The 17243-nt window shown below is 46.3% G+C and overlaps 1 protein-coding gene across 1 annotated transcript; it reads left to right on the forward strand.

Moving 5' to 3' along the window:
• The first annotated feature begins 1412 nt into the window (after nucleotides 1-1412).
• CRYBA2 (crystallin beta A2) lies at nucleotides 1413-9632 on the forward strand. The gene is made up of 4 exons (XM_063118672.1): nucleotides 1413-1570; nucleotides 3798-3939; nucleotides 7950-8092; nucleotides 9485-9632. The coding sequence occupies exons 1-4, from the start codon at nucleotides 1413-1415 to the stop codon at nucleotides 9630-9632; spliced, it is 591 nt and encodes a 196-aa protein (XP_062974742.1).
• The last annotated feature ends 7611 nt before the right edge of the window (nucleotides 9633-17243 follow it).

A 17243-nucleotide genomic window follows, 5' to 3' on the forward strand; every position in this document is an offset into this window, starting at 1 on the left:
CGGATAGAGAGTTAGGTTAAATCGCACTAAAGGACCATCTATCCCTATATTGCTAGATGCTCCAGATTTGCAACAGGGCTACTTATTTCTTGTAAAGGAACCATTAGATTGCATTAGCAGAGATGTGTGAAGCAGAGCCCAGAAGTGTGTGTGTGTGTGTGCATGTACATACATGTTTGCAGTGTAGCTTAGGGCCAAGAGGCACCAGCAGAATTCCCTCAGTGTGATCCTGGCACCAGAATGTGTGTTTTAACACAATGGCTGGATGGCCACTTATCAGGGATATTGTACTAGTGGATTTCCTGTAGGACTAGATGACCTTTGAAGTACCCTTCCTCCTATGACTCTAAGAAAGATGAGTCTACACTATTTCTACAGTTAAGGGGAGGGCAGGGTTTCACATGGATTTTGAATCCCCCCCCCCACCTGCTGCCTATATCCTTAAATAACAATATTTAGCCCTTAGGACTTGAGATCTTAGAATGGCAAATGCTGATTGAACTACAGGTTAAAAAAAGGACTGGGACTTGGCTAGAGGTGCATGGATTTTACTAAATGCATTCTGTTTGTGTTCTGCTGATTGTCAGGCATCTTTCATTCTGACATCAGCCAGAATGATTTTTTTTGTATGAAAATTTTGTTCATTTGCAAATGCACATTAATGCAAGTGTGCATTTGCAAACTAATGAATTTGCAGAAATCCCCCTGAATCAGAAAATCCAAATGCCTCTACCCCAGTACTAAACGTATAATAATAAATTAAATCATTGGCAATTTGCTGCCTTTAGATAGTATACCCCAAACCTGTTGCCTGGAGTGAGCAGCCTCTCCCTGTCTAATGGTAGGGGCGGCCATGCTGCTGCTGGCAGTGCGTGTTGTGTGAATTGAACCTCCAGGCATCAGGTAATCAGTCTAACAGGACACCCATTTTTCCCCTCTGTGAGCTGCACTTGGAACACCATTCACATGAACCCAGCCTCTGTGGTCAGCCAGAATAGTGCAGTGCTCCACTGTATGGGCTGGCCAGGGGAAAAGTGACAGGAGACGGAAATAATAAAAAAGGGGCAGGAATGGGTGAAAAGGAACATCACAATCTCGTCTTTGCCTCTCTGAGCTATACAATCCTCCAGATAGCCATGCAATCCAGCATCTAATGAACTTTCCCCAGTCCTCTGCCTCCCAGATGCCCCCTACGCTTCTGCCTGCCTCTTCTCCATGACCACGTCTCTTTTCAGCCTCTTTGTATGATGCTTGCTGGTGCTACTCTTTCATCACCACTAATAGTCGCTGATGGGATGCGTTCTGGCCATGCTGCATCATGTGGGCAACAGCAACACAGAAAGAATTGGGTTTGACCAGCTGCCACCTGCTCCTTAACACCCTATTACATTTCCACAGCAGAAGAGCTGTCCATGACCAGCCAGCCCATGGAGACCCTGGGCCAATTCAAGATCACCGTCTGGGAGGAAGAAAACTTCCAGGGGAAGCGCTGCGAATTCCTGATGGAGTGCCCCAGCATCATGGAACGAGGCTTCCGGAAGATTCGCTCCATCAAAGTGGAAAGTGGCCCGTAAGTGCTTCTGTACACCCCACGGTGATTTCTGGCATCCTTAGCCCCAGACTCTCCATAGCACATCATCCATGTCTGCATAAACTGATCTGAGTGGCTGGGTAGCTTCATGTGGGGTACAGATAGAGAGGAATGAATTGCAGAGGGTCCGCAAACCTTAGAGGTTGACTTCAATAACCAAAGCTTGACTTGATTCATCAGTGGGAGAAAATGTTAATCGAGAAAGGCAAATTTTAAATGATGAGTCGGAGAAGGAAGGACACGTTCGCCAAAGTCCACTATGCAACAGGGCTTCCCCTTCCCCTCCTGCCCTTGGCAGTCCCAAATACACCCTCAAATATGCTCTGGAAGCAGATGGGGGAGGGCTTAAGAGGCTGCAGCAGGGAGGCAAAATTTGGTCTGCCAGTGGGATCTATTCTGCTGGCAGAAGGACACCATTAGATACAACCCATTCATTTTTAAGTCCTTTTAGCAATAGAGCATTACTGTAATAAGGAGAGAAATAGATAAAGAGAACCACTTCTGCTAACCTCACTTTTAAAAACTGCATTCTAAGATACCCGATTCTGTCTTCAGTATCCTTAAAAAGGTACCCATCTTGGGGTTATGGAAATGTGAACATTTATTGAACTATAGTAATAGATTACTCAGTGGCATTTTGATTGATTAACAAAGCTAAAATGTTCTGTCCCTGGAGAGCCGAAAGACATGTGCTGGAGGATGTGATCCAGATTTGATCTTGAGAAAATAGGGGACCCATTTCTTACGTAAATGAATGGTGTATATGTAAGCTGCAAGATAGGGATGTTGAACCTCTTTCAGTCCGAGGGACAAATTCCAGTTTGGAAAAGCTGGGGGGGGGGGCCCTCATTCCACGGGTGGGTGTGGCCAAACACAAAAGTTGTTGTTGTTGTTTATTCGTTCAGTCTTTTCCGACTCATCGTGACTTCATGGACCAGCCCACGCCAGAGCTTTCTGTCGGCCGTCGCCACCCCTAGCTCCCCCAAGGTCAAGTCTGTCACCTCCAGAATATCATCCATCCATCTTGCCCTTGGTCGGCCCCTCTTCCTTTTGCTTTCCACTTTCCCTAGCATCAGCCTCTTCTCCAGGGTATTCTGTCTTCTCTTTATGTGACCAAAGTACTTCAGTTTTGCCTTTAATACCATTCCCTCAAGTGAGCAGTCTGGCTTTATTTCCTGGAGTATGGACTGGTTTGAACTTCTTGCAGTCCAAGGCACTCTCAGAATTTTCCTCCAACAATGCCAGCATAAACTGCACAGAAGTCAAGAAACCACCAACCAATAGGTGAATTGGGACAAAGGCGGTGGGGCCAGATTGGGTCCCCAGGTGGGGCAGATTTGACCCTAAGGTTGTGCACCACTGTTGCAAGACCATGAAGTCTGTTCTATTGGTTGAATTTTGTTTCTTATTATGTTGTGCATATGTACTCAGTATTATCTTCATAAACAGCCATTTAAAAACAACAATGCATAGACTCTTGTAAAGAGTTGTCGAGTCTAAGGGAGGAGCCATAGCCCAGGGGCAGAGCACTTGCTTCGCATGCACGAGAACCCAGGTTCAATCCCCGACCTCTCCAAAGAAACAGGCTCAGAAAGCAGGTGAGTTGAAAGACTCCTGCCTGAACCCCTGAAGAGCAGCTGCCAGTCAAAATAGAAAACTCAGGGCTGAAAGGCCCAATAGTTTGATTCAGTATAAGACATAGGCAGTGCCAGCTCTGAGTGTTTGAGGGCCCTTCCTTGGGCAAGACACTCTCAATGGGCCCCCTCCCTCAGTGGGTCTGCCTTCTCACCATCATTGCCATCAGCTGCTGATGCTTTCTCCTCCTCTTTCTCATCATGGCTTCCACTTGCTTGCTTGATAGGCAGAGAGCCAGGGAACAAGTTGACAGGGGCATCTGCTGCTGGTCCTTCTCACCACCACCATTGTCTGAGTTAGAACAAAAGGCATGTGAGAAAGCAGGTTGCAATGGGGAAGAGGAGAGACAACTCCAGGGGGCTCTTCTAAGTGGGCCCCTGCTGGGGAGTGGGCCCTCAGCAGGTGCCCAAACATGCCTACCCTGGGATTTTGCCAGTCTTTTGCCCCATAACCTTTCAGAGGAAATTATTGTGGTCTGAGCAATATTCAATTTTGATTTAAGTATTTGGAGTTACCAGTATTCATGCCTTCTCTCTCTCTCTCTCTCCTACCCTCATTCCTTGGCTTACAGCTGGGTGGGCTTTGAGTACCCTGAATACCAAGGACAACAATTCATCTTGGAGAAAGGGGACTACCCTCGATGGGAAGCCTGGAGTGGGAACAGCGGCTACAGGACTGAGCACCTGCTCTCCTTCCGGACTATCAAGTGCGCTGTGAGTTCAGTGACCTTCCTCTGCCCCTTTAAGAGACCTGAAGGGACCCACTCCCAAACAGAGGAGGGGCTGCCTCCTGGTCTCCCTCCAGTGAACACAAAGTCAAAGGAAAAGGATCTGGTGTAGTTGTCAGGCGGTTCGGGAACCCCAACGGGAAAAGGGCAAATACCATATTTCATTGCTCAAGCACCCTCTCTTTGAAAAGCGGTGGAACAAAAACAACATCCAGAATCTGCTAATTTCATTTGCTGCCCCTAATAAATTGTGTAGAAGCTTGGGAGAAGAGTTGTCAAGGACAAAGGTGGTTGACGTGAAATTGCCAGAGGGAATGGCATTAACAAAGCTGAAATAAAATTAGCAGGATTTCTGACAAGCTGACATCCTACAGATGGCATAATAGGTGAAGGTGATATCTTTTATCAGAGGAACTGCTCTTAGTACAGGAGTAAGCAAGCTTTTGAGTTATACAGAGCTCTTCATCAAAATTCTTTAAGTCAGGGGTGGGAAATGTCTTTCAGTCAGAGGGCTTAATTCAATTTTGGAGAAGCTTTCAGGGGCCTCATTCCAGTGGAGGAGACAAATTACCAGCATACTATAGATTAAAGCTCTTACTGCCAGTAACTAAGACTTAAAAGAGGCATTGCAGAATTAGCTCTAAATTGAATCCTATGGATGGAACCTTTTAGATGGAGAAGTTAGATGGAGAACTACCACTAGATCTCTGTGTGATTGGCAGTAGATCCAGCAAGGATTTCCAGCTGCCAATGGTTTAACAATCCTGAAATCAAAAGGCCTTCCCCCCTTCTAAATTAGGGTGCTAAAATCTAGAAAGCTTGCAGGAAGCAACCCTAGATTTGAGTATAAAAGGACCTGTTTGAAAACTCTAGTGCTGGGACTAAAAACAAATTGCTGAGCTGAGCGTGAGGTCAGAGACACCTTGTTCCGCAATTATATGTATGCCTTACTAAGCCACTATTATGCACCTGGATCCAATTCGTGGGCTTCTGAGTTCTAGTGGAAAATAAAGTAGACTCTGCAGGCCTAATGTCTGCCTACTCATTTTAGACAAAGGGTGTCCCAGCCATAAGCAGACTGGCTTGACTTTGGTCAAAGGACATGGTCTCCAGAGGAAGGAGGACATAGGAAGCTGCCTTCTGTGGAGTCAAACATTGGTTCAGCTAGCCCACTATTGTCAACACAGATCGCCGGAATCTCCCCAGGGTTTCAGGCAGGAATCTTTCCCAGCCCTACCTGGAGATGCTGGGAATTGAACCCAGGACCTTCTGCGTGTGAGGCAGCTCCTCTACTGCTGAGCTACAATCCTTCCTCTCCAGCTTTTGGTGGGGTGTAGGTGTGGGGAATCATGCATTCCTGGTAGTCTAGTCGTGGATAGAAAAGGGAGACAAGAGTGGTAACTTTGGTGCTTGGTTTTTGTGTGAAGGAGAAACCTCATCAGGAGAAGCAAAACAAGCAAAACATGTGTGAACTAGCATATATTAAAAAGACAAAAGCTGCCACATGTAAATGAGTAAGCAATGTTGTCAGGGCTCCCTTTTTAGTGTTGGAGGGGCTGGTCAAGATGTGGGGAAGAGGGCAATCAGAAGGGGATTTTGCAAGACCATCTGGACAGAATGTATAGCCCCCATTGCAAAGAAGCTATACAGCTAGGGCGGCCTATCGCTCCATCTTAAGAGCGCTGCTTCTCTTCCTAACCAGGGTTTAAAATCTCTGCACGTCCCCATCTCTGGGCTTTAATAACAACCAGTCAGATTACACCCGCACTTTAATAAAGGGGTGTGAGATACCATCTCGTTCATGGCTGGCAGGATCACTTGGCGGAGTGCAGGCAGGAAGTTGTGGCGGGGGGGGGGGGAGAGATGCCACTGTGCCCAGTTTCAGATTTAACCCCTTAAGACCACTGGATACTGGCAGTGTACAAATCCTCTTTGCTTGGAAAGCAGGGATAATTTTTTCTGTTCTTTTTTGTTTGCTGGGGACATTGTCAGATGCTGACATTTGACAACCACCCACATACAGAAGCATCCAAAATACAAGATGATTCCCAAGTAAGCTGTGCAATAGTGAGATGGAGGCCAGACTCAGTGGGAACACATGGTGACCAGAGGCAAAGGATAACAGAACTCCTTTGCCATTATTATTATTATTATTATTATTATTATTATTATTATTATTTCTATACTGCCCCATGGCTGAAGCTCTCTCTGGGCAGTTTACAAAAGATTAAACGCTAAAAATGATATGCGAAATTTAAAAACATAAAAACATACAACAGACAGTATACACAGAGACAACATACATCTAAAAACAACTTTTGAGCTGTCAGCCAAACCTAAACACAGATTCGGGATCGATTAAAACTCATCACATGCTGCTGAATGCCTGGGCAAAGGGAAAAGTCTTGACTTGGTGCCGAAAAGATAGCAATGTTGGCGGCAGGTAGGCCTCGTCAGGGAGATCATTCCATAACTGGGGGCCATCATGGAGAAGGCCCTCTTCCTTATTGCCATCTTCCAAGATTCCCTCAGAGTAGGCACCCAGGCAACAGTTGTTGTTGTTGTTCACTTGGCTATTTATATAGTGTCATCATTGGGTATCATGTTTTTACAATTAGGTTTTTAAAAATCTCCACTGTGCCTGTGCAGCATTTTCAGGAGAGGAAGTGTAGTGTAGTGTAGAGTGAGTGTGTGTATGTATGTGTGTGTGAGCAAACATGTTGGGCAGGGGCTACATGCCAGTAGCGGGATGGCCCTGCCCACTTTGGGATGTGTCCCCCATCCACTGCTGGCATGTGGCCCCTGACAGGGGTAGGTAACTTGTGGCCCTCCCAATGTTTTGGCCTGCAATATGCTGGCTGATGGGAGTCGTAAGCCAAAACATCTGGAAGGCCACATTTCTTCTAGTTACACCTGGCTGGCCCACTATTAGAATGACAGACTAAGTGGACCTTGCTATGAAATCTGACCAAGCAAAGCAATTCTAATGTCGTTTTGTTCTGAAATAAGGAGCAACCCTTTCTAATAGGGGCCATCCCTTAAATAAGGGACATCAGCTAGTTCAGCATTCCCCAACATGGTACCCTCCAGATGTTTTGGACTTCAATTCCCATCAGCCCCAGCCAGCATGGCCAATGGTCAGGAATACTGGGAGTTGTGGTCCAAAACATCTGGAGGAACATAAGAACGTAAGAAGAGCCATGCTGGATCAGATGGAGGGTCCATCTAGTCCAGCACTCTGTTCCCTCTGTAGCCAACCAGCTGTCGACCAGGGACCAACAAATCAGGCATGGTGCAACAGCACCCACTCTCCCATGTTCCCCAGCTACTGGTACACACAGGCTTGCTGCCTCAGATACTGAAAGCAGCACATAACCATCAAGGCTAGTAGCCACTGATAGCTTTCTCCTCCAGGAATTTATCCAACCCCCTTTTAAAGCCACCCAAATTGGTGGCCATCACTACATCTTGTCATAGTGAACATAATTTAATTATGTGCTGTGTGAAGAAGTACTTCCTTTTATTTGTCCTAAATCTCCCATCAATCAGCTTCATGGGATGACCCGGGTTCTAGTATTTTGAGAGAGGGAGAAAAAAGTCTCCCTATCCACATTCTCCACACCATGCATAACTTTGTATACCTTTACCATGTCTCCCCTTAGCCTCATTTCCCCCCCAGGAAAGCTGGGTTAAGCCAACACTAGAGTGAGAAAAGAGGATACTAAAGGAAAACAAGTCAAAATGATCCAGGCTACCCCATCCTTAAACATTAAAATGGGTGGAGGACAGATTAGGGTGGAAGCCAAACATGTACCTGACTCACTGGAGATATATCCCAGGTGGTATTTTAAGGTGGGGAGAGAAAGATCAGTGCTCACAAGTTCGAGACAGGGAACCTGAGAGGTGGGTAAGGGGAGCCTGATTAAGAAATGGGAATGAATTTTTGCCTGTGATGGTACCAGCCTGAGTTATCTTCTGCCTTACCCTCTACTACAGAACCACAGTGACAGCAAAGTGACCCTCTATGAGGCAGAGAACTTCCAAGGACGCAAGTTTGAGCTCAGCGATGACTACCCATCCCTGCAGGCCATGGGCTGGGGTAACAAAGAGGTGGCCTCCATCAAGGTCAACTCTGGAGCGTAAGTGATGTCTCTGGGGCTGGGGATAAGTTGGAAGCCACTCTCCGCCCAAGTTCTGTGTTGGGATGCTCCCATACTTCATTGCTACCTTTAAAAGGATACTGCTAAAGCCCAGCTGGCTGAACCATGAACAACCCTGGGATGGCCACAGCTGCCACTACTAATGGTTTATACAGAACCACCAATGTATGTGGTGTTTCTCAAAGTAAAACAAGCAGCAGCCATGAAAAGCAGGGCCTTGTCCCCAGGAGTTTCCAGTCTACATTTTGCCAGTTAGGAGGTCAATAGAAGGGAAGACAAGGCAAAGGGTAGAAATGCCTGAGTGAGAAGAGAGTGGAGTGGCATTGGCACCAGGGAGGTGTTCAGGTAGGGGGTTTCAGGCTCAGGGGGCAGCAAAGGAGAATAAGCAGAGGCATTGAAGAAAATGGGAAAACAAGTGGCTGAGAGTGCCAAGGTTTGGAGGAGTGAAGGTTATGGATAGAGAGAATTTGGGAAATAAGTGCAGAAGGCTGCCCTCATGGGGGAAGGCTGTGGAGATCTGTGGAGGCTGTGAAGCAAAGCCAAAGAGCCATGCTGGTTGGGGATGATGTGAGTTGTATTCCAACACATTTGGGGGCACCAAGTTGGGGAAGCTGAAGAAGAGATTGTATTTCATGCTCCTTCCCAACCCCCACCCCAGTCTCCTTGATGCTCAAGGATTTCGTCCTGAAACTCCTTGGTGTACCTTCTGCTCAAGGAAGGGAGTGGGAAGTGTCCAGGAATAATTACAGCAGAAACCCTGGATTAGCTTTCCCCAACCTAGTGCCCAGTCCTGGACTTTAACTCCCATCAGCCCCAGCCACAGAGCCTGCTGCACAATTTCCCCCAAAGCTTCAAGTTCCTTCACCAGTCTTGGGCTGGTGAGAGAAAATCATTTTTAAAAAGCTTGAAAGTGGCATGAGAATGGTCTTACCTCTCACAGTGTATGCATGTATTTCTTTTTGTCCTAATGTTGTCTTTGGCCAAACAAGCTTTGCAATGTTTGCTTGTTTAAAAAAAAAAAAGGGGGGGGAGAGACAAAAACCTACAACGCGGTCGCATGTGGCTGCAGTACACAGGTGTGACTACAACCACCACACGGGCAGGGCTGTTCAAATGCACCTTTCCCATCTGATCATCAGATCTCCTTTTTAAAACAAAACAGTGAAGGTCTCAAGCCCCTGATCTCTTTCCCAGTTGTGCCCTGTCTCTTTTGAGACTGGTTGACTAGTACAGGTACTGGTGGAGTAAGCACCCAAAAGCTTGGTTAGATGGCAGCGTGGCATCCATCCTATTACCCCCCCTTTCCCAATGGAAGATATATTCTGCAGCTGGAACTGCCTGTCTTGCCAATGTTCTGCTTTATCCTCGTAGGTGGGTGGCATATCAGTACCCAGGCTATCGAGGCTACCAATATGTCCTGGAGCGGGACAAGCAGAACGGTGAATACAAGAAGTACAGCGAATACAGCACCCAGGCCCATACCAACCAGATCCAGTCCATCCGCCGTGTCCAGCACTGAGCTGGGTCCTAGCAGCAGCAATACGGGCTCTTCTGCACTCCACACCATCCCCCTACACCTGCCTCTGTGCCCAAGGGCCAACCAAGCAGTAGACCTGCAGCCGGTAGCCAATAAAAGGCATTTAACAACGCCGTCTTTCTTTTTGTCCATCTGTCAGTGAAAGCTTCATGTTTTGGGCCACTAGCTGGAGAATGGCTAAGAAATCCAGGCCGGGTTCACCGTATCGTACGCTGATTGCTCATGTTTTATTGATTCATTACATTTATACCCCACCTTTTCCTCCAAGACTGCATTCATAGTCTTCTTCCTCTTCATTTGATCCTCACAACAACCCTATTAGGTAGGTTAGGCTGAGGTTTAGTGACTGGCCCACAGCCATCCAGTGAGATTCATGACCGAGTGGGTACTTGTCTTGAACCCAGGTCCCCCCAGTCCCAGCCACTTTAACCACACTGGAGTGCTCAACAAACCACTAAAGTTCCATTCATAAAGCCTCAACAGGGTACAGTCTGTTTTGGGTTTTAGTTTTTACTTTTACATTAGGAGGGATGCTGAAGATGTATCTGGGTTAGAGACTGCATTGCCAACTGACCTGGAAGAAATGGACTGGTCTGCTCTTGTGCTTTTAGCAGCACCTTAATGTTCAGAAACCAGCCAATAAAGTTTTTCACAGCATGGAGAGAAGCCTTATTTGCTGTTAAATTCTGCATGGCCCCATTCAGAAGGCACCTTAAACCATGGCTGTCAGTCTGTGTTCAGAAGACATCTTAAACCGTGGCTTTAACCACGGTGAATAAAGCAAAAAGCCTTATTCACCGTGGTTAAAGCCATGATTTAAGGTGTCTTCTGAACACAGCCTGGCTTTCTGACTTAACCACCATGGTTAAAGCCATGGTTTAAGGTGTCTTCTGAATAGGCCCTCAATCAAGTTAGCTGTTCATGGCACTGCTACTTTGGCCATTTGAAAAGTTGGCAACTCTAATTGGCAATCCTTATATGCAGGTAGGATTGCTTCTGCCTTTCTTGCACAAGTTGAGAGTGGGAAGACATGGAAACAGAGAAGGTTTTGCTCAACTACTCAGACTACAGAAAGGAATCGTCAGGTTTTGGTACAACACAGCCAGCCCACATTCTCTCCATTACAAAGGGATAGGAGCTAAAGGGTTAAGCCAGGCACTAACGGAATCCATGCATGTTAACATATTGTTTCTAGGTCAAATGTCCCATGATCAGTGATGCAGAAAAGAGTACAAAGAGAAGGCTACCTACCCACTGTAAAGTGGGCAAGACTAAAGGAGACTTGCTCAGACTTGGAGTAGGGTTGCCTACTGTCCAAAAAAACCCATGACCATATGCCAGCCTGGCCTGCATTCGTGCCTTTGATGTGCAGAAGTCAGCAGGTGAGGACTTTTCACTTACTAAAGTCTGTGCAGCAAGTTGCGGTTAAAGACACAGCTACAGAGGCTGGCGGGTAAGTGGGCAATCCCAATGGAGAAATTTAAGAAAGGCTGAAACTGAAACCGCCTCCCACTCTTCAGACCAAGAAAAACACTAGTCTATAAGTCACTGGGAGTCACTAGCAGGCTGGGCTGCCACAGACTTATTAAAACACCCTGGGCCATTTTTGGACACCACAGTGAGCCTGTCAAAGCTAAAGCAGACTCTCAAGAGATTCAGTCAGTGAATATTGAGAAACACATAATCTTGACCTGGAATCTACACCAAGCAGGATATTGCACTATGACAGCGGTATAAAAGCAGTATATGGTATGTGTCAATGGGCCTCAACAGTTGTCAGTGTACTTCAATAAGCAGTAGTGTGGCTCCTGCCTTTTATATACTGCTTTCATAGTGCAAAATCCTGCTTTTAGATTAGGCCCTTATCTGGAATCCCAGATCTGTGGGGAAGTTACATGGGAGGATGGGAAATGCAATCTGCAGATGCTCAGAGGCATTCATTTCATCCCTTCATTTGTTCCAGAACATCACCAGTTAGCTATATTTGTGCAATTAGGATTCAGTGGTCTTGAACCGGCAACTCTGGAGTCAGTAGTCATTTCTCTTGCCACAACATATGTTGGCAAGCCACCTGTCAGGAGCAGAATGGGCCCCTGTAAGATGTGGGTCAGACTTCCGCAGCCTGCCTTCCAGTTGTTTCGGACTTTAACTCCCATCATCCCCAGCCAGCAATGACCAATGGTCATGAATGCTGGGAGTTGAAGTTCAGCAACGTCTGGAGGGGCCTCAATTGCTGTTAGCCGATGAAAGCTCACGCCATCCTCCTGCATATGTTAGCCCAACGGGAGTCGGCGTCATTTTTTTCAGCAGGGTGAACGAAGCAAAACGCAGCCCAGGCCTCTGGCGGGGAGATCTCATCTTCGCTTGAAGGGGCTGGAAGTGTATGGGCCGTTCCCCCTCCCCCAGCATCTTTTAACGTGCGCCTTGCATACACCAGTCCCGTGAACCCAGCGTCTTTGAGCTCAATTGACCATACTCGGAGCCCCACCCTGCAGCGAGACGGTACAGGCCCCGCCTCCCAGATTCAGTCAGCAGCCACATCCGGCCAGGAATCCGGCACTGGGCGACTTTCTTTTCCAACGGGCAACCCCAACACGAAGACACCGAGCCAGGAAACAGATTGACCACCACAGATCGGTGGCGAGAGGGTGGGATCAATCTTTTTCAGTAGTGGATCTGTTTTACATTAGAAAATCGCCTCCCTCTGCCGGGACCCATAGAACTAGATAACCTGGGGAAGGGGCGGGGAAAGAGACATAAATTCCCGCCAAGCACCCGCTCCTGTCCCCTAATCAGAAAAGGGTTCGAGTATCGTAAAGCTTCAGGGCTCATCCTGAAGAATTAATCACAGAGGGCTTCTCATGTTTCCCTAAACTGAGATAATCTGCCCGGCCCTGGATGCAAATAGTGCCTTGGGGGTAGTGGTGGTACATCTTCTTCCAGTTGTCCAGGAGCAATAGTTTCACACAAGTGCATTTTCACCAGGTAGACTTTCATCTAAGCAGTTACAACTGATTCGGTCTTTCTTCTAGGGTGTGGTAGCACAGGGGTACCAAGCTGGCGAAGGCAATCCTTTCGCAAACAGTGTTTTGAAAACCACACATGGGGAACCTGTTACCTCTGTCCAGCTCACTAGCTGTACATACCGATTCACATGGGATAGGCATGATATAGGCACAGATCCCCTGGTTTAAAAAATCTCTACTCCGCCCTGAGATCTTATTGATATAGGGCGGGATATAAATGTTTTAAAGAAAGAAAAAAGAGGGTGTGTGTGGTCATCCAGTGTTAATGAGGCACTGCTATAATTTGCAAGACATATAATAATCACAGGATGCACTCTTAAAATACACTGCCCCCCCTTTCTTTGACGTCTGAAATGGCATACCATTGGTCATAGTTCCAAGCATTTTCCCCCAGCCTTCAACCACTCTTAAGGCCTAATTTAATTCAGGCAATACCTTGCCTGTCCACGTATTCAATGCAAATACACTCAGAAAACCTGGGCTCCCATGCAGTATAGAACACAAGGTTTACATTCTTGCCGTTTTGTAAATGTGGACTTTGAACTGTATCAGATACTTTGGCTTTGGGGAGAAACTCCTCCAGACAGCTACCTCTTTGCAGAAGGATCCTGAGTTCCATTCCTACTTGGAGAATTGCCATTCTTCTCTCCCTTATCCCCAAGCCTGAACAGGGTGTGTGTGCCTTTAACACCTAGGAGCAGAAATTTCACGTTGAAGTCCGTCCCCCCCCCCCCCCCCCCGTATCATCATGCAACAAAGAAATGGCACTGGTTGAATTTCTGCCTGCCATGTACTTATTAAAAGCCCAAGATCCCAATCTGACTATCAGCAGTCTTATGTACCTCTCTCCCCTGTCCCTTACTGTCTAACACTACATGTCACAGAAGGCTTAGTGGACACATTCAACAGTATTCTAAACAAGAATTTTATTATCTCCCCTAAACAAGCACAGTAACAGGAAACTCCTGACTCCACCTAGCTAAAAGGAAGTCCAGTGCCACCTAGTGACTAAACAACATCATGACACTATCCATGCACTACGCAGACCATCCCTTCCTTTTAATCTCATGGAAAGGGAGCTATGCCCCATTCACACACACCTACAGTGCAGCTGTTTACAGCATCAATGGTATGTGTATGAATATCAGAACCATGTAGATGGGACCAGACACATGGTTCTTTCTCATGTGGTTGTCATTTGACCAGAAAGGAGGAAATGATTGGGTAGAAAAGAGATGCATAATTGCCCCCATTATGTGGTTCCAATATTCACATGCATATCAGTGTTATGGGATTTCACCATGTGGAAGAGGATACTGTGTGAGATAATGAATCGGGTCTCATTCTTTTTGGGTAGAGATAATCTCCAGGTATGTGTTTGATAGTGCCTGGCTAAAAGCACTCCCAATTCTACTTGTGTATTCTTACACTGTTTTAAAGGCAATAATGGGTGAAGATATTAGGAAGATAGGGTGAGAGGGGGCAGTGTGTGTGTGTGTGTGTGTGTGTGTGAAAAGACCATTAAAAACAACATCTCCATTTTTTTCTGCAAGTCAAATTAAGCAAAACTAGAAATGCTTGGATACCTGAAGGAAACTGCTCCATGAAATACTTCCCCTTACAACAGAGATCCAAAAATCAGTCTTCTCTAACCTATTGCCTTCCAAATATGTTGGACTACAACTCCCATCATTCCAAGCCATCATGTGCCATGCTGCCTAGGGATGATAGAGGCTGTAGCCCTGCACATCTGGAGAAGCCAAGTGAGGGGAGGCTGTCCTAAATATATTAATCTTCCCACAGCTTTTCTGCAAACATGAATTTCTTTTACATTCTGGATTTCTTTTACATTCCAGATTCCTTTCTGGAATCTCCTCAATATTTTGCTCAGTACTGTGGAGCATTTAAAGATGTAGATTAGTGGCTTAATCCACACCAAGCAGGATATTGCACTATGAAAGTGGTATATGGTATGTGTCAATGGGCCTCAACAGTTGTCAGTACACTTCAATGCTGCTATAAAGCAGTACTGTAGATCCTGCCTCTTATACACTGCTTTCATACCACTTTCAGAGTGATATATCCTGTTTGGTGTAGATTAGGGCCGGATCTACACTACTGCTTTAAAGCGCTTTAAAGCAGTAGTGTAGATCCGGCCTGGGCCACTGTCACTGGGAAAGGGCTGGGCAACCCTAATGATTATAACAATTCTGTATACACAATGCTTTACATATGATCTTATCTATCTCATGTCACACATTTATCCTCCAAACAACCTTTGCTATGATGAAAAGAAAGGGGGAAAGGGGTGGGACATGGAAAGAAATGAGTAATTTAATATTCCTTCACCATTGGGAGACTAACTTGGAATTAACAAGGCAATTTGGCACTCATTCCCTCAGCCAAACTCATCAAGGAAGTAATAAAATGATCTGGCAATGAGGCTACTTTTCCATTTAAATTGCAAAGGGTGCACAACCTTGGGGCTGAAAAGATTGTGCACTCCAGATTTAAAGGAACACTTACTCCTAACAAGTGAACAGTTTGTTGCTTCAATTGCATTTTATAGTAAAATGCTTCTGTTGTTTTTAATTTGTTTTGTTTGCTTGTTTTTACAAAGCTCACCACAAATACATTCTGAAAGAACGCAGGTTAACAGAGCAAACACTGGAGTGCAACAGTTTAACAGCAGCATTGTGGGGATTCTCTGTAAAAAGGGAATGAACAGGACCAGCTGTAGGTTTGAGAGGCACTTAGGAAAAGACCCATTGGTGGGCTTCCTTCTACGTTCATGGCCCCTCTTTGGTGGGCTTACCTGGCAGTGGAGAGCAGCAGAAGCATTCTGATCACACTGGCTGAAGAACCCCCACTTGGAGTCTGGGAGCCACCATTTACCTTTCTCACAATGCCTTGGAGCAATGCTATCTTGGAATCTGAGGCCACAGCTAGACCTAAGGTTTATCCTGGGATCATCCAGGGTTCGCCGCTGCCTGAGCACTGGATCCCCTGTGTGTCACCTAGATGAACAGGTTTGACCCCTGGACGATCTAGGGGTCTAGCTATGGCCTGAGTCTTAAAGAGAAACAAACAAGCCCAATATTGTATACCCTGCACAGTTGTCTTCAGGCCTTAGTACATATTATTTCTGAGCCCAAATGGTATAATATATTTGAGCACTGCAAACCTCAATACCATGGTTATTATTATGATCCAATGAGATTTGAGCACTTTAGGACATGTTCCTATGGCTGTTTAGACAGAAAAAAGCCCTACAACTCCCAGCATGACCTAAACAAGCATAGGATTGTACCGTTAAAGTCCACTTGATTTTAATGGGAGAATTTTAAGCATGTGCTTGATTCTTCCACTGAAGTTAATTGAGACTTAAAATTGTTTAAATTTGGCTGGGTTATGCCCTATGTCAGTGGTCTTCAACTGGGGGGTCATGTCCCAAAAGTGGGTTGCAAGATCAGGCCAGATGGGTCGTAGCAAAGCTGTTGCTGCCATGTTGGGCAATTGTGAAACTGGGTCCCATGTTGCAGGTTGGGTGACCTAGGTGGGGCCTAGGTCTGTACCAGTTGAAGACCACTGTTTTATGTAACTAAGTCACTGCCACCACCCTGGATGCAAAATGAGTTCAATGTTTTAAGAGGTCTTATGTCTCTAGTCCTTTGGTTTATCCTGTATGGAAAGTCAGTGGCCTGCAAATTGCTTGCCTGCTCTGACATCCCAGTACATTATTAGAATGTAACCCTACGCGACAGGGTCTTGCTATTTTATTGTTTTACTCTGTATAGCACCATGTACATTGATGGTGCTATATAAATAAATAACAATAACAATAATAATACATAAATGGCAAAGAATGAGAGAGCACCCCCTTTCTTCCTGCTCCCATTATATGTGTGTGTGTTTAAAGTCAAGTCTCATGGGGTAACTAATCACATATTTTCTGAGAGGGCTCCTGTGCCATTAACAGCACCGCACAGCAGAAACCCAGCATTGTGGTGCTGAGGTGGGAATTGATTCTCTTGGGTTCTATTGCCACATGACGGTTAAAAACCTAAGAGTGCAATCCTGTGCATGTTTAGACAGATAAAAGGCCTACAACTCCCAGCATTCCCCAGCATAAAACAGCATAGAAGCCCTGCCAGACGGAAAACAGGTGGCAGCCACCGAGGTTTGTGATAAGGCTTGGCAGGGCACGCTCTGCACTGTGGGTTGCTCCTTTGCACTTTCCCTCAGCCGTGTCTCCAATAAGGAAGTGCTCGCCTCAGGCCTCTCCCCTTGCACAAACATTCCTTCACACACGGAGCGTCCCACCGCAGCTCTGCGGTCCATCCTCCCTCCCTTTCGCAAGCAGGTAGTAGTACACCTGAGGCTTTCCCTGCCAGGGCCACGTCAGCTTCTGCCCTGAGCAGGCCCACACAGGTAAGTGGGAACAAAGCTGTTAGGCAGCGGGGTTTTGTCAGAGTATGCAGTGAGGGGCAGTTGCGGAGCCGCGATGAAAGAGAAGGGATCGAGGTTTTGTGAAGAGGACATTTTTTGTTTTAAGGGAGCCAGAAAC

This window comes from Elgaria multicarinata, chromosome 2 (assembly GCF_023053635.1).
Source record: "Elgaria multicarinata webbii isolate HBS135686 ecotype San Diego chromosome 2, rElgMul1.1.pri, whole genome shotgun sequence".
In the NCBI taxonomy this organism is placed as follows: domain Eukaryota; kingdom Metazoa; phylum Chordata; class Lepidosauria; order Squamata; family Anguidae; genus Elgaria; species Elgaria multicarinata.